Here is a 21,562-nt window from a genome sequence, read left to right on the forward strand (position 1 = left end):
AGGGTCAGTTTATATGAGGAACGTGGAAGAGCCCTGCAGTAGACCTGCAAGTTTAAGGGGCCCTCTGGTGCCATAAGCAGAGCTTAGTGAACTATTCTTGTGGGAGTTTGGAAAATGCCAACAGAAAGGAGGACAGTGACGGCCAGGCTCATGTAGTGACATGAGTAATCTGGACTCTGTTGGGAACCAACCTAGAGATCATTCATGTTATAACATGAATGGCAAAAAGAAAAAAAATCTAGCTGTATTCTCTGTGTATTGTATCCTCTCAAAATGTAGCCTTGCCCCATTGGACGCCAGCGACAGTGATCTGTAGCCTCAGCCCTGAAATCTTGAGCAGAGCTAAATCCAAAAGTTACGGACAAATTAATTTGGGAAGAACATTTCAAGACAGTTTTAAGATTCTGGCTGTGGCACGGTTACTGTTATTTGTTCTTAGATTTACAGTGACAAGGAGTGGAAAGATCTGAAAAGTCTGGCAAGGAGAGGAGCTGCAGGAGCTTACAGTTTGGACAAGATGGCTGCAACTGTTACAGGGATTAAAGCTGGCAAGGAGAAACTTCAAACACTGGAAATCGGACAGAAGAAAAGTTGCCTTTAGGGAAAGATCCTCACCCTACCCACAAACATGGTTGGAAAACTTTCCTTTGAAATAGAGTACTTGAACTAACACAGCTTCTTGGGCGGACTGATCATGTAGGGCCATGTAGGGAAGTGTTTTTTCAGGCTCAGCCTGGAAGACACACAAAGAACATTGTAGCTGGGGTCTCATGGGGCAAGGCTACATTTTGAGTGGATAGCAGAACTTTGTATCATTCACATGATACTAATTTTAAAGGCATGTAGCATCCAAAACAGAGGGGAGGTGTCACAGAAGCTTGCACCAGTGTTCCAAAGAGCCACTAAGGCCTGGCAGTGTGTATCACAGAAAGATTACCTGCGTGGAACTTATGAGTGAGGTGTGCATGAAGCTGTGACGGTAAAAAGTAAGCTGCGATAGCTGTGCAGGCACTGAGTTCAGCCAGCCCTAGAGAGAGAGAGAGAGCCACAGGTATCCATGGCAACAGAGCCTGAGGGGCGTGGCTACACAAGCCAACTAGAGCATAGATGATGCTATCACAAACCCAAGATGCTGGAAATGAAGCAGTAGGGTTTGGTGTTTGCCCTGCTGGGTTGCTAACTTGATTTGATCCAATCTTTTTATGCTTTCCCCTTGTGTTTTCTTTTAGAAATGTTGACTCTGTGCCACTGCATATTAGAAACACACATACCATTTTGTTGGTTGTGTTGTTCCCCATGCAGGTGCTCACAGTTAAAATTTTACCTTGAGTCTCAGGGCAGACAACACACTTGGGTTTTCAACAATGTTGGTGTTGGTAAGACTTAGAGGATTCCTGGAGATTAACTAAATGCACTTTGCGTCATAAGATAGCTACAAATATTTAAGGACCAGAGGTGTAATGTTTTGGTTTAAAGGTGATCAGTGGGCTAGAGAGTTGGCTCAGTGTTAAGGGTACTTGTTCTTGTACAAGACAAGGTTCAATTCCCAGAACCCACATAGTGTCTCACACTGTCTGTAACTCCAGTTTCAGGGAATCTGACACCTTCTTCTGGCCTCCTTGGGCACCAGGCATGTACATGGCACACAGACATATATACATGCAAAACACCCATACACATAAATTAAAAATAAATTAAAAAAATAAAATAAACTTCACAGGGAAGTTGATGGCACACACCTAATCCTAGCACTCAGGAGGCAAGGGCAGGTGATTCTTTCAGTTGGAAACCAGCCTGGTCTATAGATGAAGTTCCAGGACAGCAGGGCTACACGGAGAAACCCTGTCTCAAAAAAACCCCAATAAGATAGATAGATAGATAGATAGATAGATAGATAGATAGATAGATAGATAGATAGAAAGATAGATAGATAGATAGATAGATAGATAGATGGTTTAAGGTGTTCAGTTGACAGGTAGTAGACTTATGATGCTTAATTGTCAACTTGGCTGTCAGGTATATCTTTGACAATTTCCAGAGAAGTTCTTAACCTTCCAGAGAGGTGGAAGGAGGGAAGATCCACCCTGAGTGGTGAGCATCATAATCCTAGAAGATGCAGGACTGAGGAAAACGTGATAAAAAGAGGGCCTGATGAACATCAGCATTCAACTCTGTCTCTTGATCTGCCCGATTGTGAGCAAATTCCTTCCCCTGTAGCTACCCTGGCAGGAGCTAAGACCTAACGAGAGACACTTGTATCCCTTCCTTTGGTTACTAGACTATTGAGACAATGGTCCCCAAGGAATTAGAATATCCCGAGAAATTTCACATTGGAAAAATAGAAAGGCTGAAGGCCTGGTGCCAGTCAGAGGAGGCTCTTGTTTCTCAGGGAATGATTTCATGTGGTTTTAACAATTTGCAAAACGTACCAGAGCTGAGACAGAGAGAGAGACAATAATTGTCCGTGATGGGTAGGACCATATCTTGACAAGGGCAGCTTAGTTATATATCCCTCTTGACTGTAATTTAAATCTAAACCTCATGTACACACTCCAAAGACAAAGTTGAGGTCATTGAACCTCCCTGCTTGTTCCTCTTTCCAGTGTGGTCACACTGGAGAATCGTCTCTCTGCTTTCCACTGTAACGCATCATTTTAATTGGTATCATCAATGGCAGTGGCTGAACTTAGCTTGTTAGGATCAAAGGCTTGTACCCTAAAAACTCTAGTAATACCCCAGAGCTGTTAACTAATCCTGTGTCCATGCACTCCTTGCCGTGATGGATCATACTTTCAAACTGTGAATTAGAACAAATCTGTTTTCCCTAAAGGTGCTTCTTGTTAGGTATTCGGTCACAAGGATGAGAAAAGTAAGTGATACAGTCCACGAGATACTACAAAAGGAGGATGGGAGTCTGGCATCATTTTATCTCTGCTTCTTTTCTTTAGATCAGACTCCTGGTTTACCGCCCCCTACCTAACTTGCATCATCCATCCCCCTTCAAGGCTGAAGGCACAGAGATAAGACATTATCCTTAATCTTTTCTCATGAATTATCTTGGGTTTCCAAGAACAGCAGGACTGATTCATAAAAACAAGGATCTGACATTATCCCCAAGTAAGAGGCAGAACATCCCACCCCAGGATGAGAACAGTCATGAAGGAGAGGCTCCAATACTGCCTGTAGATCATCATGCTTGGGACCTGCCTGGCCTAGCTTGATAGTGCTGCCAGACGTACTGAGAACTTTAGTTTCAAAACAAAAACAAAAACAAAAACACCCCAGTAATATTATAAGACAATGTTTTTGTTTTAATCCCAGATGTGGGATATGGGGCTTCTTCACAGCAGCTGACTGTGATTTGCCTCGAGCTCTAGCAGGGGCATGATTTTGCCAGGGGCAGACAGTTTCTGCAAGTGTGTGTTGTTTGGAATTCTGGGAACTTTTTAGAGGATATATAAATGCTAGGGCCCCAAAAGGCATATGGGTTGTTGGTTTTTGGTTGGATGCTGTTGGTTATAATTTGTTATACAGTCATGTACAAATAAAACAACAAGAAGAAATTAGATATCCTGACGATGAAGACGAAAATTGCCAAGGAACTTGATGCCCCTAATCAGCAGGAAGCAGTCTAGAGAACAGCATCCCCTTCCCCCTCTCTCCTTTTTTCTCTCCTATCTAGTGTTGGGGGTTGAAAGGGTGAAAGAAAAAAGAACCCACAAAGTAGCCACAAGTCTTGCCACAGACAGTACCCAGGGTTTTGCACTTTAAACCCCAGTTACAATTACTGGAATCCAGATGGATCAGGGAAAGGATCAAAACTCAGAAAAAGCTTTATCAAAGCAAGCTGCTGCGGTTCTGACCTATTTTGCTTATGCCAGCAACAACTCCATGCCTGGCAGACTTGGCTTTTAATAAATATTCCTTGAATTCATGAATAAAATAATGAGTTGCAGAGCCAGATTTCAAGATGCCTGGCAGTCTTTGCTTCTGTATTTCTCATTATCAATTTGCTTGAATGATTTCACTATATTGATCTGCCATCTTCTCTCCGGGGAAAATGTCATCACCCGCCCTATGGAAACAGATCTAGCATGTCAAGAGAAGCGATATGTAGCCCAAAGAATTAGACCATTTGTACTCCACACCAAACCTAAAGAGGGAAGAGTCACAGGCATGCTGGCATTTATGGAAAAGGGAGGCAAATGGCTTGCCTAAATCATCGGTTTGCTGGACACACTTATTCCTCTCTGTCACTCAAGACAGATGTCAGAGTAATGATCCTAAGGGATACCCTAGATGGCCAAGGTGGAGTTAGGACAACAGAGCTCAGAGGATGCTGGTTCTGGTCTCTGGGTTCCCGCCTGTCTTAGTCACTGTTCTATTGCTGTGAAGAGACACCATGGCTACTGCAACTCTTATCAAAGAAAGTGATTGACTGGGGCTTGCTTACAGTTTCAGATGTCAGTCCATTATCATCATGATGGGGAGTGTGACAACATGCAGGCAGACATGGTGTTGCAGAAGTACCTGAGAGTTCTACAACCTGATCCACAAGTAGCAGAAGAAAGCTTAGGCCTAGCATGGGATTTTTGAAACCTTAAAGTCCACTCCCAGAGACACACTTCATCCAATAAGGCCATACGTATATACAATGAGGCCATATATATCTCCTAATCCTTCTAATCCTTTCAAACAGTGAGCCTCCCAGGCGACTAGGCATTAAAATAAATGAGACTCTAGGGGCCATTCTCATTCAAACCACCACACCGCCTGTGAAATGAAGCAATGTCTCCTTAGATGTAAACTAAGGGACCTGAACCAGCATGATCAGCACATGCACTCTGTGGAGATTTCTGTTCTACAGAGAAGCCTAAGAGATGCCATGGGAGAGCACATGGCCATTCAGATTCCAAGGGTAAAATGAAAACAAGATGGAGACACAAGGATCAGTACTTTACTCTTTCCAAGCCATAGCATAGAAAGCTCAATCTCTATAAATGGATTCCATCAAAGAAAATCAGTCTCAGTGTCTGTCTGACTCTCTCTCTCTCTCTCTCTCTCTCTCTCTCTCTCTCTCTCTCACACACACACACACACACACACACACACACACAGACAGATAGACAAACAGACATATACACACACACATGGAAATATATATGAGAATATATGAGTATATATATTCTTGCCTCATGTGAGTATATGCAGGCACATGTATTCTATAGCACAAGTGCAGAGGTCAGAGGACATCTTGGGGAAGTCAGTTTTCTTTCTCTACTCTGTGAGATTCTTGGGATCAAACTCAGCTCACCAATCCTGCAGCACGTGATTACATAATGAGCTATCGTGTTAGCCAAAGGAAGTTTTTCATACATAAAGGAAGTTATTGAGGCTACAGGCATGGGCTTTTTCTTTCTGTTTTATTAATTCTTTTAGAACTTACATAATGTATTTTGATCACACCCACCCCTCACTCCTCACCCTAACTCCCCCTAGATCTACCATCTTCTTGTCACTTGGAGATAGGATCTCACTATGGTGCCTAGGCTGGTCTTGAGTGATTCCCCCCACCTCCTTAGTAGCCAGGAATACAGGTTCGGACCACTGTTCCTGTTAAGATCCAGGGAGTTTTGAGGACTTGCATTTTTTCAGCACACATGTTCTTTGACCATGTACAGATATCCAATATCAGAACTGTTCTCTCTGTGTGGCAGCCAAAGCTGTGCCAGGAGAGAGCAGAGGCTGGAGAAGGGTGCAGTGAGCTCACTCACCTGCTTGTGCACCTTGGTAAGCTGCTCCAGGTTGTTCTCCAGGAAGGAGATTTTCTGCTTCTGGGCGGCACTACCCCCTCCATCGTCGCTGTCCAGCTCCACACTCTGTACCCACACACGACAGTTAGTGACATGACCCGCTTCCCATTCAACAACCCAGTCACCTACCCAGTGTTCAAGATACAGTAACGCTCTTGAAAAAGAAAAATCCTCAACTAAAGAACAGTCTGAAAGTGAAAACGCAGAGCAGTTGTAAAAGTTTCCACTCGGGACTTCCCGATACATTTCCCTGCTTTCCACTTAAGTGTTGTACGGAGTTATTTTGGAATGCTGGAATAAGAACGCCTTCAGATCTGCCTTTGTATGCTGCACACACATTTCTCTCTAATGAAATGTTCCTCTCTCCTGCTGATAAAGAGATTTCTCTTTTCAAAAGAAAGAGCTCACAACTTATTAAGAAGATCCACTGTGAAAATAAGCATAAGACTCGAGTTCAGCTTAGCCATCAAGATCAGACGAGAAATTACCCAGCCTGACAGCCGGAGCCATTGTTGCCACTGGGAGAGTCTAACAGCTTCTGCTTGTCTCTTAAACACCCAGAGCTATGCAGCTCCTCAGTGAGTCAGGCTCAGCCCTGTCACAGCATCCAGGTGCTGGGGAAATCCTTCAGATTTATCAGATCTTGAAACTGGCAGCAGCTCCACACTCTTGACAAGCAAGGTGCCACAGATAAATTAGGAAATGCATGTGCAAACACAACCTGACGTTCAAAAATAGCAAAACATGCTTGTCTGGTGTGACAGCAGAAGAAACCGTCCTTCTCCAGCAGGGTAATGCTTTCTACCATCAATTCAGATCCAAACAGGAACTCTCAAACATGATTATATATCAGGAGCCCAGGACACTTATTAAAACTCAGAGTGCTGAGCCCGCCTCCGTCTCTGATTCCTCAGATCTGGGGTGTGTTATGTATTTAAACAAATTCCCAGGAGATGCCAATGTAGCTGCCAGAGGCCCACCAGCCAGAAGTCTAAAACTAGGTCATCCTTAGGAAGTTTTATAAAATGAAGTCAGGGGAATCTGACTCCACCTTTTAACCTTCCTCTGGACAGCACCCCCCTTCTCCTGAGTCACAAGGCTCGTCTTCACTGGTTTCCTAAGCTCTCATCAGGTGCCCTTCCTTCCCATCACATCTATCCTGGCCTCATCCTCCTCCCTGGTGCCAGCCCCAAGGTAATTGTGCTTTGTAGAGTGTGTTCCTCATACAGTGCACTGCGCACTGCCACCCAGGCTTTGAACATCTCCCAGTATCTTCTGGGTATATGCCCAGGAGTTGTATAGCTGGGTCCTCAGGTAATGCTATGTCCAGTTTTCTGAGGAATCAGCAGACTGATTTCCAGATTGGCTGTACCATCTTGCAATCCCACCAACAATGGAGGAGTATTCCTCTTTTTCCACATCCTCGCCAGCATCTGCTATCACCTGAGTTTTTGATCTTAGCCATTCTGACTGGTGTGAGGTGGGATCTCAGGGTTGTTTTGATTTGCATTTCCCTGATGACCAAGGATGTTGAACATTTCTTTAGGTGCTTCTCAGCCATTCAAGTTTCCTCAGTTGAGAATTCTTTGTTTAGCTCTGTATCCAGAAGATGTTCCAACATATAACAAGGACATATGCTCCACTATGTTCATAGCAGCCTTATTTATAATAGCAAGAAGCTGAAAAGCACCCAGATGTCCTTCAACAGAGGAATGGATACAGAAAATGTGGTACATTTACACAACGGGCTATTACTCAGCTATTAAAAAATAATGAATACGAGAAATTCTTAGGCAAATGGATGGAACTAGAAAATATCATCCAGAGTGAGATAACCCAACAAAAGGACACACATGGTATGCACTCACTGATAAGTGGATATTAGCCCAAAAGCTTGCAATATCCAAGATACAACTCACAGACTACATGAAGCTCATGAAGAAGGAAGACCAAAGTGTAGGTGCTTCAGTCCTTCTTAGAAGGAGCAACAAAACATTCATGGGAGCAAATATGGAGACAAAGTGTGGGACAGAAACTAAAGGAGGGGCCATCTGGAGACTACTCCACCTGGGTATCCATCCCATGTGCAGTCACCAAAGGCAGACACTGATGTGGATGCCAGGAAGTGCATGCTCACAAGAGCCTGGATATAGCTGTCTCCTTAGAGGCTCTGCCAGAGCCTGACATACACAGAGGCAGATGCTCACAGCTAACCACTGAACCGATCATGGGGTTCCCAATGGAAGAGTTAGAGTGAAGACTGAAGGAGCTGAGAGGGTTTGTGGCCCCATGGGGTGAGCAACAATACTAACCAACTGGAGCTCCCAGGGTCTAAACCACCAGCCTGAGAGCACTTAGGGAGGGATCCAGGGCTCCAGCTGTTTATGTAGGGGAGGATGGCCTTGTTGGCCATAGGTAGGAGAGGAGATCCTTGGTCCCATGAAGGCTGGACACCAAGTGTGAGAGGATTAGAGGGTGGGGAGGTGGGAGTGGGGAGCAGGTGGGGGCAATATCCTCATAGACGCAGGAGGAGGGGGGATGGGATAGGGAGTTTCTGGGGGGGGGGAAGGGGATAACATCTGAAATGTAAATAAAATATTCAAAACAACAACAAAAAGATGGAGACAGGTCAGCTTTGGAACTCTGATAAAAGTGCAACAAAGTAAAGCACCATGGCCAGATCTAGGCTGCAAGATGAGGACCATGTGTTTTTAAATATTTTTTAATTGTTTCATCAATTTGATAATTGGGAACTTTAATATGTAGGACCAGGGCCTTTCAATTGTGGTGATTATGGTCAGATTCCTTTCAACTGTAGCTACGTACAGTATGGCCTCAGTGGTTAGTGACCATGGTCTAATTACTTTCAATTGTATACTATGGTGTCATGGTCTGTTGAAGGTTCAAATAGTGAAGATGGTGAGCTCTCCTAATAAAATATCATCATTCTCAAAAGAAAAAAAATAGAGAAAGAAAGAAAAGAAAGAAAAAAGAAAAAGAAAATCTCCCAGGAGCCATGCTGTCAGAGGTGCTTGCCAATTGCACAGTGTTTCCTGTTGGGCATGCACTGCACTGTTTAGCAACCCATTTCACTTATCCCTAGTAGATTCTATGCACAGCTGGCTGAATCTTATCTCCCCGGGCTCCACCTTCTCTTCCCTCCTCCCCTGAGGACACCAGCCATCAGATATGGCCTCTTTCCACAGTCCTGGAGTTCCCTGCAAATGCTTGCAGCTTGACTCTCTCTGAACTCTGGGAAGTCAGTGCGTTCTCTTTAACCAGCAGGATATCCACTTGTGCTGTTAATTCTGTCTCTCTCGGACCTGCCTCTGGCAATCCTTCCCTTTTCACTATATCTGACCTTTTCTCCTTTCCTCCTTCAAACACACCCACGTGTACGAGTACACACACACAAGCACTCACACTCAGACATGTATATGCCTTTGCTAAACATTTGCGCATGCTTTTCTTAATCCCTGCCTTTAATCTTCCCATGCCTCTTCTGTGTTCTCTCTTCTCAATTAAGTTTCTGAACTGACCTATTGAATCAGCAACATGGAGACTCCCGAAGATGACATGATTCTGAGATCTTGCAGACTTATGCCCAGCCCTTTTCAGTCCCACAATCATGCCCAAGCCTAGATCCACACCTGCAATGCAGGGATGCTAGAACCTACTGTCGTGGCTTGGGAAATAAGTACAAACTCAATACTAACGTACCCCACACACTGCAGAGACAAATGTGACGCACTGGCCATCTCTCTTCTGCACACTATGGGACCATGCTGTCTTTTGACAAGAATTTTCTGGCCCAGAACAGTGACTTTCACACAGTGGGGCCAGAGAAATATATGCCATTTTAAATAAAGGCCAGCCAGGGGATAGCATTATAACTTCCTTTTGCTAAGAAGGAAAATCAGACGGTAAAATATTCCTTAGTAATTTCACCCTGAAGCACATTCTTTTAATAAGGTTTTGCTGGCATGAGGCAATTAATTTTTAAACATAACCAGCCTTAATCTGAGCAAGTGCTATTTCAACCGAAGAACCTCATGGCTCCAACTTTTCTCCTCAATTTGTTCAGAAGTGACAGGACTCACCTTTTTTACCCGAGTGGTCAAATCCTGGACGAAGAGTTTGCGCAGGTTATGAAGGGTCTGGAGTTCTCTAGACTGGAAGAGATTTTTCACACGCAGTCAGTGGGGTGATGGACTGAACTGGTGCTGCATTTGTTCTAGATGTCATTACCCCCCGGTGACACTGGAGCTGCCATTGATACTGTTGCTACCGTGGTACCATCTGTGCCTTGTCCACTCTTCAACTCACACGGCTTTCAGGAGCTCATGGTTCAGGAGTCTGGGACTACTGGCTGTAAGGTAGAACACAGCCACCTCCTCTCCTTTCCTCTCCTCTCCCCTCCCCTTCCCTCCCCTCCCCTCCCTTCCTCTCCTCTCCATGGAACCAGACAAAAGTTCCTACTAAGTTACCTGCCAGAATAGGATCTCCCTTTGGTTAGGTTTTGACTATTTCCTATATAAATATTAAATCTCATACCAACATGCTAAACCCAAAGGTAACCATGGTTCATCTGCACTGGCTGCCATTTCCCATGATTCTTCACCCACCACTGCCCCAGTCCACAGGTATGTTTGTCTCACATCAGCAGTTCAGGGATGAGCCGTTCTCAGACTCTCCACCTGGTGGCGCTGGGCAAGTCACCTGAACTTCCTGTGCATTTTCTCATTTTTGAGACAAAGATAAAGAGAATTTGACTCACTGGAATCAAGACTAAACGGGAAGACCTAGAAATCTCTTAGGACGACTTCTGGCCTCAGTAAATGGTCAGTATGATGGTTAATATGAGTTCACATCCCAAGAGCCGGCAGTTACAATTTCTTCCTTCATTTTGGATTATTTTCTATGAATAAACACTGAAGACTATGAGGGAGGAGACAAGAGCCTGAACCAAACCTGGAGAGCTTTAGTAACAAAATCAGAAGATCTAAACATTTCCTTCTATGCAAGTCTTTGTCTCCATACACACCTACACACACACATATATAAATATGTATAATATTTATATATAGATTTTAGTTGGGATGTTATTTTCTGTAGCTCTGATTGATCTGAAATTCATGCCTATGTACATACATAAATTCAGATGCTAGAAGGTTTGAGAAGAGGGCATTGGATCGTCTGGAGCTGAAATTATAGGTGGTTATGAGCTGCCTTGTGTGGGGTGCAGGGGACTGAACTCGGGTCTTCTACCAAAGTAGTGAGTACTCTTAACTACAGAGCCATCTTTCCAACCTGGTTCTTGATATGTTTTTTACACGAGATATTAGTTTCATGTAAATTATTTCCTTATAAGTGAGGAGGAGACAGAGAATCTTCAATGTTTTCATCTGTACAAACTGACATGATGTCAGGGGATGAAATTTACACAGGCTTAGATTTAAAAGGTTAAAACAGGGTCCAGAGTTAAAGAAACACTAAGTTCCTTGGAATAAGGTTCTCTGTTAATTTAAGACTTTATTACTAGATCCAATTCTGTGCTGAAATAAGAAGCACCTGAAGTCAATTGCACCTTGGACGGGGTAAATTGGTTTCTGCAGGAAGCCAAGCAGGTCTGGTATTATGATTAATGTGCTCACAGTCCTGTCTATGAGTGAGGTGCCTTACAGAATAGAAACGGGGCTGCAGAACAGTGCTCACCAGTATCCAGACTGCCCTACACCCCAGCCAGAGAGAGTTCAGTCTCAGCATCCCTTAATGTTCACAAATGCTCTGCATGCTGTCCCTCCACCTCAGATCTCGAATGTCTGCCTACCCTGTGATCACAGTCGATATTTTCTAATGAAAAGCATCACCACACAAAAGGGAGACAAGAGGGCCAGACACCCTGCCCAAGAGCCAAGCCTTTCCTTGGAACATAAGGACAACATAAGAGTCCTGGGCGGGCTCTTTTCTCACAGTCAATGGCATTTAAGGCGGTTTATGCTGCTGCCCTTAGGCAGCTGTCACTTGGGTCCCTGCAGCAATGATCTTTTCTCCTTCACATTCATAATCATTTTCTACATCCTCCAACTTCTCTCAGGCCTCTTCCCATCATGAAGCTACTGACTTCCATGCAAGACCTCAAGGATAAGCTTCCTATCATGGTGGACAGTGGTGCTAGCACCTGAGAGGCAGTTTGTGTGGCATGAGGTGGGATCAGGAGGAAGTGGTCAGTGTCCTGCCTTCAGTCAAAGAACGGCATAGATGGCCAGTCTGGAGTGCGGTTCTCAGAATCCAATCTGTGGACAGCATCCCCCACCCCCCGTGCCACAATACTCAGGCGGCAGGGAAGGCTGGCACAGGAGGCCTTGAGAACAGAATGGACAGCCAAGGACAGCAAGAGCCTGTCTCCGAAGAATATCTACAGCTCAGCGTGGGAGGTATCCAAGGCTGAGGGCAACAGTCAAGTCTAAAACAGCACACGCTACAGGAATCTAGTCCCGGATTTAAGGGAGGGGGCGTGAGGGTGGTGAGAGAGAGAGGAAAAGGAACCACCACATCAGTAGGTCTGTCCTTGTGTGTGGGATGGATGGACATGTTGGTAAGTGGGGGGCAGCCTGTGAAATCGAGCGTGTGTGGGCACAGCCAGATCACTAAGGGAATGAGGGAATGAACTGAGGGAGGGAAGGACTGAGTAGATGACAGAGGCTACTGAGGAAACATGCCATTTAATACACATTTGAGAGCCTAAGACAGCAAAGGGACTGGCTACTGGTCCTTTATTCATCATGCTCACAGGGATAGGAACAAGGAAGGGTAGGTGTGTGAGAGTGTAAGTCAGGATGTGAGTGAAGAAAGAAAGGCGGTATGGTGGAGGTATGAGAGAGAGGGTGTGAGCATGTATGGTGTGTGTGTGTGTGCGTGACTGTGTGTATGAAAGTGTGTGTGAGAGAAAGTGTGTGTGAAATAGATCATATGTGTGTGAGAAAGTGAGTGTGTGTGAAAGTGTGTGTGTGAGAGAGAAAGTGTGTGTGTGAGATTGTGAGAAAGTGTGTGTGAGAAAGTATGTGTAAGAAAATGTATGTGAAGAGATTGTATGTGGGAGGGAGAGTGTGTGTGAGAGAATGTGTATATGTGTGAGAAGGAGAGCCCTGTGTGTATATATGTTTGTGTGAGAGAGTGTATGTGAGAGATTGTGTGTGTGTGTGAGGGGGTGGGGCCCATGAGAGTGCTGTGTATGTGTGTAAGCTGTGGCTAGGACTGAGTGTGCACATGTGGCCAAGCCCAGAAGACACCACGAAAGTGAGTGTGTCGTGTGTTGACCAGCCATATGTGCAAACACACGTGCAAGCCTTGTGCGAGGACAGCAGAGACATGGAAGGTAAACAAGGGTGCATGGGTTTAGGGGTGCACATAGGCACAGGCAGATCATCCGGAATTATCACACAGCCAGAATGGTGGGAATCTAGTAAACTTTCAATGTTCAATATTTTCCTGCACTTCTGCAAGAACCTTCAGTTATCCACTGTATCGCTCTACTGAACTATGTAGATGAAGTGATTTCATGGCTTTGTGTCTGTTTTCCCTACAGACGTCACCTTTTGAAAGGTCTAACCTCCTGTCAGCACAGGCATATGACCCCTGTCCCAAAGGCTTGTGTTCTCGTTTCTCTGAGGAGCACTTTGTACTGACCCAGGAGCCAGCATGCAGCCTCAGTTCCAGATGGAAGTAGCCATCTGCCTACAGTCTGACTCTCCAGGTTGGTGCAGATGGTCTCTGTCCCACATAGACTCCCATGACATGAGTGGGATAAGAAGGTGCCGCTGAATTTAAACATGTGCAAGCCTACACACATTTTCACTGTGTTACGCTGTTAGGATGGTTTGTGATAAGCCACATCTGTGACGCATGACCAAGCTGCTAGCCTGCACAGCCACGGAAACCAAAGCTGCCAGGGGAAGCCAATGGCTGTAGGTACAGCACAGAGAAACCAACAGCAATATCAAATACTGAGCCCATTCAGAGGCAAGTGGGATCTCCTGCTCTTCTTTCTGACCCTCCTCCAAGGCACCTGCTCCGGCACTGTCCCCTAGTGTCTGCCTTCTACCCCCCTTCACCCAGATGCACACTGCTGTCCCTGTTACTGCCACAAGTTACTGCTCCAACATCCCCTCTGCTTGTCTCATCAAGGGCAGCATCTAGAGGACAAGACCTCCTTACAGTGTGTACTGATACGCCCAAGCATCTAGACAAGGGCTGGCCTCCATAGGTGCCTGCTACATATCTGTTCAGAGTGGAGTGGAGTCACGAAGTGCAGATACTACGTTACAACAGAGCTCAATTCTTATTCAAGTATTTCAGGATTACGGCACTAATAACTAAGAATCTAGTGGATTCATGCTGTTAAGAAGCAATTCTACAAATCCCAGTCTGCCACGGAACGCTGTGTCTAAATGCTATACAGGAAAGGTGCGCACAGGTAAAATTTTAGAATAGACAATTCAGCAGATCACAAACAAATCAGGCCTCCAAGAGTGAGCTGAGTTGGGAAGTGACTCACCACAGTCTCCTCCAGTCCCTTGAGGTCCTCCCTGGCTTGCTCCCTTTTGTCATTGAGCAATCTGAGAGACAGAAAGGAATCATGAGCTACCAAGGGAGCAGCAGAGCCAGAGCAGATGCACCTAAGGCTAGGCTAAGCAAAGAACTACCCAAGCCCCTGCTGCTTTCAATAGAGGACCTAGTGGGGATCTCCGGGGCTCCACTAGGGCTGAGGATCCTCCCAAGAATGAGAAGTCAGGGTAGGTTTAAGGCACTCACAGGAGCTTCTCCAGTTTCACTTCTCTCTCCTGGTCCTCTATTTTCAGCTTGTTATAATCAGAGCTGAGCCTCTCCTGTTCCAGTTGCAGTTTCTGATTCAAACTGAAATTGAGAGGAAAAAGCAATATACTCCAGGTCAGCTTGAACTTCTGAGTCATCCGCCTAAAGCTCTGGTTCTCGTCCAGCCCCATTAGCTCTGTGCAATAAAGGCAACAATTTGGGAGGATTCTGAGGGATCAGAGAACAACCTCGCAGCATCTTCTCTGTGCAAGTTAAAACTGATTTCTGGGGAGCAGCTCGGAAGCATGAAATGAAACAAAGGCTTTACGGGTATATTTATAGTTTGTTTGTGTGCAAGGGCTTCTGTGGGGATATAATGACATTGGGGAAAGAATGATGCTTGAAAATAGAGGGAGAGGGAGGGAGGGAGGGAGGGAGGGAGAGAGAGAGAGAGAGAGAGAGAGAGAGAGAGAGAGAGAGAGAGAGAGAGAGAGAACCCTGATATACACTATCTGCTGCTGTACACACCCGGAGAACAGCTGTATACTCAGTAACTATTTGGCCATTTGAACATCACCACCCACAAATGTCAGAAGCTGTCCCCCATGACAGCAGCGGCCATGGGGGAAGCCCTTGGTCTGGTTGAATGTTCAGACAGGCTTAATGAAGAACACCACTAAGATTTTGTGGAGACAGAAAGTCAGCATCTGGTTGTGCTAGTCAAATTTATGTCAATTTGACACAAGCTGAAGTCATTTGGGAAGAGGGGCTTTCAACTGAGGAACTGCTCCCACAGATCTGCCTGTAGGCAAGTCTGTATTATTATTATTGATGAATGATATGATAGGAACCGGCTCTCAGAAGAGGTGCCACCCCTGGACTGGTGGTCCTGGGAGCTGTAAGAAAGCAGGCTGAGTAAGCCAAGAGGAACAAGCCAGTAAGCAGCACCCCTCCATGGCCTCTGCCTTAAGTTCCTGTCCTCACTTCCCTGGATAATGAACTGTATACTGTTTAAGTTGAAAGAAATCCTTTCCTCCCCAACTTGCTTTGGGTCATGATGTTTCCTCACAGCAATAGAAATTCTGAGACAGGAGGGTCTACTCCACCTCTGCCCCACGCCAGTGCTCATAAAACCATCCAAGAGCCCGAGACCACAAGACTGTGAGGAGGAGGCCAGAAGCACCAAGAGCCCAAGTCTTGGAAGCTCCCACAGGGAACTCGTGCACTAATGTTCTCTCTGCCTCCCTTTCTTTCTTTCCTTCTCTTTCGGCAGAATGTCTTGAGGGAGATTAATTATAGTTGTGTCCAGGAGAAGCTCAAGGTGCATTGGAATGGGACAGGAGCAGAAGGGGTGGGGACAGGGCATGCTGAGGCCTGTCCTTCAGCAGGCTGCACAGAGCCAGCACACCAGCTAGACTCCTGCTTCCCTCCTCCTCTCCTTCAAGATGCAAATGCTCTTGCAAGCAGCTCACATACTCTGAAAAGATTTGGATCAGTAGCCTGGAGAATTAAACGCTTAGCTCCAGTCTGATTCCTATTTAGCCGTGCGACCTTAAGTAAATAATTCAACCTTGCTTCCTATATCTAATTCTTCATCTATAGAAAGTAGCGGTGGCGATGGTGGGAGCAGGGTGGTGGCGGTGGTGGAGGGGTTCTTGCCCTAGACGGAGCAGGGGCAGTGGGTGAAATTCTATTTCAGTTGACATGTTTTCTTTGTAATAGAATGCCTTCTAGGGGAGCATTTAAAAGGCTGTTCTGCAAAGGGGTTCACCAAGAAGATCTACTACATAAAAAGCATAAAGAACCCCAGAATAAGATGCCCCAGAAAGGAGCTTTGCAGCTGGGGGACTTGTGCTACAGAAAAGGAAAGGGTGCTGTGGAGCAGGGAGCTCCCCAAGGACTCTGAGAAGGCAGGATGTGGTCACAAGGTAGCCTCCAGAGTTAACTTGCAACGGTGTCATCCTGATAGCAGTGGGAAGGTAAACTGGCATCTACCGTGCACACTCGTACTGGCACAGGTCTTTGAGATGTGTGCACAGGTGACCAGGTGACTACAGGTGCATAATCTGTTGGGCTGAAGTGGCAGCAAAGCCAAACAGCTTCTCTGGAGTGTTTATTAACTCCTGGGGGGAGGAATAGTCGTGTGTGTGTGTGTGTGTGTGTGTGTGTATGTGTGTGTGTGTATGTGTGTGTGTGTGTGTGTGTGTGTGTGTTTTATACTTTCATTTAGTCTTTCTGGTTCCTGGGCATGTATCTTCTAAGCTGAGTCACCCCTGAACTGGCTGGGGACATGTGAAATGGTGGCTGGGCTTGCATGCCACCTATACCAGAGCCGCAGGGGAGCTGGCCTCCAGATGGGAGAACAGACCTCAGAGGCAGCACCACCTGGGCAGAACACAGAGTCCAAGCACAAAGAGACGGGGCCCCTGGCCAAAAGCCATGTCCTTTAAGTCTGGTTCCCAAGGCCTGCCCTTGCCCGCCTGTGTCCCGTGAGCCCCCCAGCCAACTCACTCCCGAATCTCATCAATGATTCTCTGCTTCTCCTCAATCTCATCACGAAGTCTGGACAGCTGCTTCTGGTGCGCTTCCCGGTGACTCTCCATCTGCTGCTCCAGAGCTTTCTGCAAGCCAGTCCAGGAGAAATGTGGTGTCAAGAAATGTGGCATTCTGCCCACTCAGTGACAAGCCCTGGATCCCTAGCTATCTCCCTCAGATGTTAAATCTCCAAATTAAGGGTGTTTCCCGCTCAGTGCCCAAGCTCCTGGCCTTGCTTCATTTGTATAGCAAAGCCCATAGATCTGTCACAAAACTGAGTGGGCCCCAGAGGCAAACCAGCCCAACAATAGCATAGGAAGTTCTCTTTTGCCCTTCGACCTCTCATTGGAGACCCCTCTCATTGGAGACCCGAGGTTTTCCAAGCCAGGCCTGTCAGAACACAGTTTTCTTACTACCCGGCTGACTCCAGACAAGTCACTTAACCCCTTCAGGAACAGGGAACACAAAGACATCAGTGCAACATAGGTGTATGCAGAGACATTTCTGGTTTCCTGCACAGTCCCATTAGCATCTTGTGACTATATCAGGCCCCATGAGATCTGCTCGGAAGGCCCAGTCATGGCTCCTCTCCTCTCTGTCTTACGGACATGCACAGGTCTGGGGCCAGATCGTTCCAGATATGTACACATCAAATACACACGCACTCACCTTCACCTCCTCAGCATCCTGCAGCCTCGTCAGGTGCTCCTTTTCCTTATCTTGGAAACTGACTTCGTGCATTTTTTCTGTTTCAAATGGTAAAAAGCAACTGGAGTTTGAACTAGCAGGATTCATACCCCGAAGCAAAAACTCAGAAAACAAAACTGTGAAGACACAGTGCAAACACCAGGCAGCTTGTATCAGAGCAGCACCAGTGCCAGCATGGAGAAGGGGGAGGCTGGCAAACACCCAACATCTCGGGCTGACCTGCCCTGTCCTGTGGCCTGTGCTGGTACTTGGGATGCCATGTGGATTTCATCCCTGCTGGAGAGCATCCAGGGATAGGAAGGGGCTACCTGGAAGCAGGCAGCCCCAGAATTGCTTCCTAGCTGGCCTCTGGGAGCAGGCCCTGAGGGTGCAGCAATCATGCCTTACAGATTATAAAGCCCCTGTGAGTGTGAGGTGACATCAGATTATAAAGCCCCTGTGAGTGTGAGGTGACATCTGGATTCATGTCACCAGGAGAATTCCACAAGGAGATAATTTATCTTCCAGGAGTAGCTGTTGATTTTGTAAGAATCTGGAGCAAGAAAACAAGCTACAGAGGAAAAACAAGGGAAACAGAAATATACTCTAACACTTTCTGGGCTCACTAGGGGCCCGGGTGGGCATGGCTATGGCCAGCACTCCTGTCTCTATGCACTCATGGGGCTTCCTGAGCATGTGAGCAAGGGCTGTGAGCTGCACAGCTGGAAGGTGGGGGGGGGGAGCAAATGTCGTTTGGGCAGTGACATCTGGCTCATCATTTCTCTAGTCCATTTCACTTTATTTTGGGCTCTTCTCTGTATTTCTGTTCAACCGCCCCATTGCAGTGAACATGCAAGATGCAAAAATGCTTTTCTTTGTCCAGTTTGAGATGCTTTACTCTCCACAGCCATTCCTTGCCACAGAAATCAAATGTTACAAAGCTATAGCAGGGCTCTTTCTTCTTACTTTGCCTTTAAACCTGACGCAGCATGTACTTATCCAGTAAACAGCTTTATATGAAAATAAAAGAAATGAAATAGTAACATCATCAATCCTACTACACATCAGAGTGTTTTTATTTTAAATCTTAATTTCTAAGAATACAAGGATCCATTTATCTTTAGTGACTGCAGTAAAGATTTTATCCTAACACAGCTTCATAACCATGGCCACACAGCTGCACATTCTGTCTGACACGACGACCGATATTCTAGTAAAGTCTATTGAACTTTTAGATATTTTTGGGTGCTTTCCTTTTCTCCTTTTCTCTGCATTTTTGTTTATGCTTTTCTGATCTGAAGCTCTGTGATGAGGGACTGGGAAAATGGCTCAGTATTTAAGAGCACTTGATATTCTTGCAGAGGACAGAGTTCAGGTCTCAACATCCACACCAGGTGGTTCACAAATGCCAATAATTGCACCCACAGGGCACTGAACACCCTCTTATGGCCTCCTACACACACACACACACACACACACACACCATCTTTTAAAATATAAAATAAAATTCTGCAATCAAATGGCCTGAATAACTGTAACGGTAATTCACATTGTTCTATAAAGAATTGATCTTTATTGCAGCCTTCACTATGTGTAGCTGGTCTTACTCTGCACACTGCAATGTTCTTAAACCCTGTTCTGGATTTTGCATTTCTGATGGCCACCTTTAAGTTTTGCTTCTGTTTACTCAGATTTATTAAGTGTTTGCTGTGTGTCAGGTACAACACAGCTAAGGGAAGAACTTGTTCAAAAGCCTAGCACTTAGTCCAAGTTCAGAATCCCAAGGAAGGGCATGACCCATCAGGTCTGCCATAAGACAGAATTTGCATTTCAGAATCACCCCTGGGATCTAGCAGGGTGACCAGTCCAGAGAAGCCTACAGTGAGACCCCTCAGTTATATTGACTTAGCCACAATCACTAACTAGGTTGCTCCAAGGCAATCATAACAGAAATGCGCAGCACAAGAGACACATCTGACAAGCCTGAGGGACAAGCTTTGCAGAACGAGAGGCCAACTGGGTTGGAAGGAGAGGATGCTGGCCCAGTCAGCTGGGTGGACAGAGGGAAGCTGGCGAGCAGAAGATACACGGTGGGGTAACATGGGTTTCTTTCAGATATGCTGCAGTTCCCAGAAATGCTGTAGCTGAACAAAACTGAACATCAGAACTCAGCCAGCTAGAGACTGGATTAGGCCAAGTGTCTGACACCTGCAAAGCAGTCAATATTTACCTTGGGCCCGGAGCTTGGCCAACTCCTCGCTGAGGGAGTCCTGGGACTCTTCCAGCTGCCGCCTCTTCTGTTCCATGTTCTGCATGTAGTCTGTCAGAGATTTGATCTTTGCTTCATGCTTTGGGTAAGAAAACAGATCGGAAGGAAAGGTGAGTACCTAGTACCTGGTTTTCCAAGTCATCTGGAGCTGTCTAATAGCAAAAGACAAGTTAGATACCTCATCATGGAATGGCTCATATTTTGTCCTTTGCCTGGGACTCAGAATTGAGGACCAAGGGAGTTCTCTGTTTCTTCCATGTACTCTGCAGCTTGTTTCCAGATGCTGCATGGCCAAGTCCTTGTGCTCTACCACTTCATGCGGAGACCAAAGTCTGCCCTGTTTTCCTTCCTCATGGTAAATGCCGAATGGTTACGGGTAGCTCTGTGTTAGAGCACCCACCTAGCATGAGCAATGGCCTGGATTCAAACGAAGCACCATAGGGAGGGGAGGGAGGATGGGAATCATCCAGAGCTGAAGGCCTCATTCTTTGCACATGAACCTATAGATTCAAACATCAAATCTGCTCTTCTCCTGTCCCTCAGAGACAATTCACCAACTCTGGTCATTAGAGACCTTGCTTGTACCCAAGGTTTCCCCTCTCTGAAGAGTTTCCTCTCTGCTGGTTCCTTCCACACATGCACACGTGCCCTGGCTGGCTCCTTACTAGGTAGTCATTTTTTCACAGCCCCTGGCTTCTCCTTAACATCACTGTTTTTTTGCTCATGAGAGATACTTAATAAGCACCAATGGAATGAGTGGATAAACAGTTGGGAGCTCGGGGGCTGAACAGGCATAATGGTGACGTCTAGACAGATGGAATATGCAGATTGTTTCCCCCCTAGATCTGGGGACTCATGTTTGGGCAGGATGACCCAGCAGAATGAATTCCAATGACATAACCCCACAGAAACTCAGTTGGAAGAGATATAAAAACAGCTTTGGGGTAGAGGGAGACAAAATGAACAAAGAAGAAAGAATTTCAGTGAGGAATATTCTTAGATTCTTTAAACTACACAAGAAAAGGAAAAGTCCAAGGTTTCTGATAGAGTAAAGGCTGAGTCGGCGGCTTTCTGTACTGTGGCAGAGTGGGGTAGGGTACTGGCTGCTAGCCTAGCTCTCATGTACCAGTCATTGTCACTCCGAGGCCCGGGACCCCACACGAGAGTGAATGCTGCCCCCCCTTGCACTTGCTCCACTGAGCAGCACTGCAGATCACCCCTTTGCCTAGGACTCTGCAGGCTGTACTGTCTCCTCCTCCTCGCTCACCCACACAGGGCACAGCTAACCTGATCCGACTAGTCATGTCAGTGTACGGTGTGCAGGCGGGATTTGGGCATGGAGCTCCTATGTCCAGCTGGACAGAGAAAGGGCTGGGCTATCAGCCATGAATGTTCTGCCGGTGGCTGACTTCAGCCCCCATCTCCTGGGAGTAGGAATACCACG

General features: G+C 46.1%; 1 protein-coding gene across 1 annotated transcript in view; it reads right to left on the minus strand.

The window, feature by feature from the left end:
- Kif5c (kinesin family member 5C) overlaps nucleotides 1-21,562 on the minus strand; it is a 153,369-nt gene that overhangs the window by 16,845 nt on the left and 114,962 nt on the right. Inside the window, exons 17-23 of the mRNA XM_028769180.1 lie at nucleotides 20,080-20,197; nucleotides 17,832-17,908; nucleotides 17,139-17,248; nucleotides 14,628-14,729; nucleotides 14,371-14,431; nucleotides 9,914-9,985; nucleotides 5,775-5,879 (exon numbers count right to left, since the gene is read on the minus strand). Coding sequence (XP_028625013.1) covers nucleotides 5,775-5,879; nucleotides 9,914-9,985; nucleotides 14,371-14,431; nucleotides 14,628-14,729; nucleotides 17,139-17,248; nucleotides 17,832-17,908; nucleotides 20,080-20,197 — 645 coding nt within the window. The remainder of the gene's footprint in view (nucleotides 1-5,774; nucleotides 5,880-9,913; nucleotides 9,986-14,370; nucleotides 14,432-14,627; nucleotides 14,730-17,138; nucleotides 17,249-17,831; nucleotides 17,909-20,079; nucleotides 20,198-21,562) is intronic.

Source organism: Grammomys surdaster, unplaced genomic scaffold (genome assembly GCF_004785775.1).
Source record: "Grammomys surdaster isolate TR1022 unplaced genomic scaffold, NIH_TR_1.0 191, whole genome shotgun sequence".
NCBI classification, from domain to species: Eukaryota; Metazoa; Chordata; class Mammalia; order Rodentia; family Muridae; genus Grammomys; species Grammomys surdaster.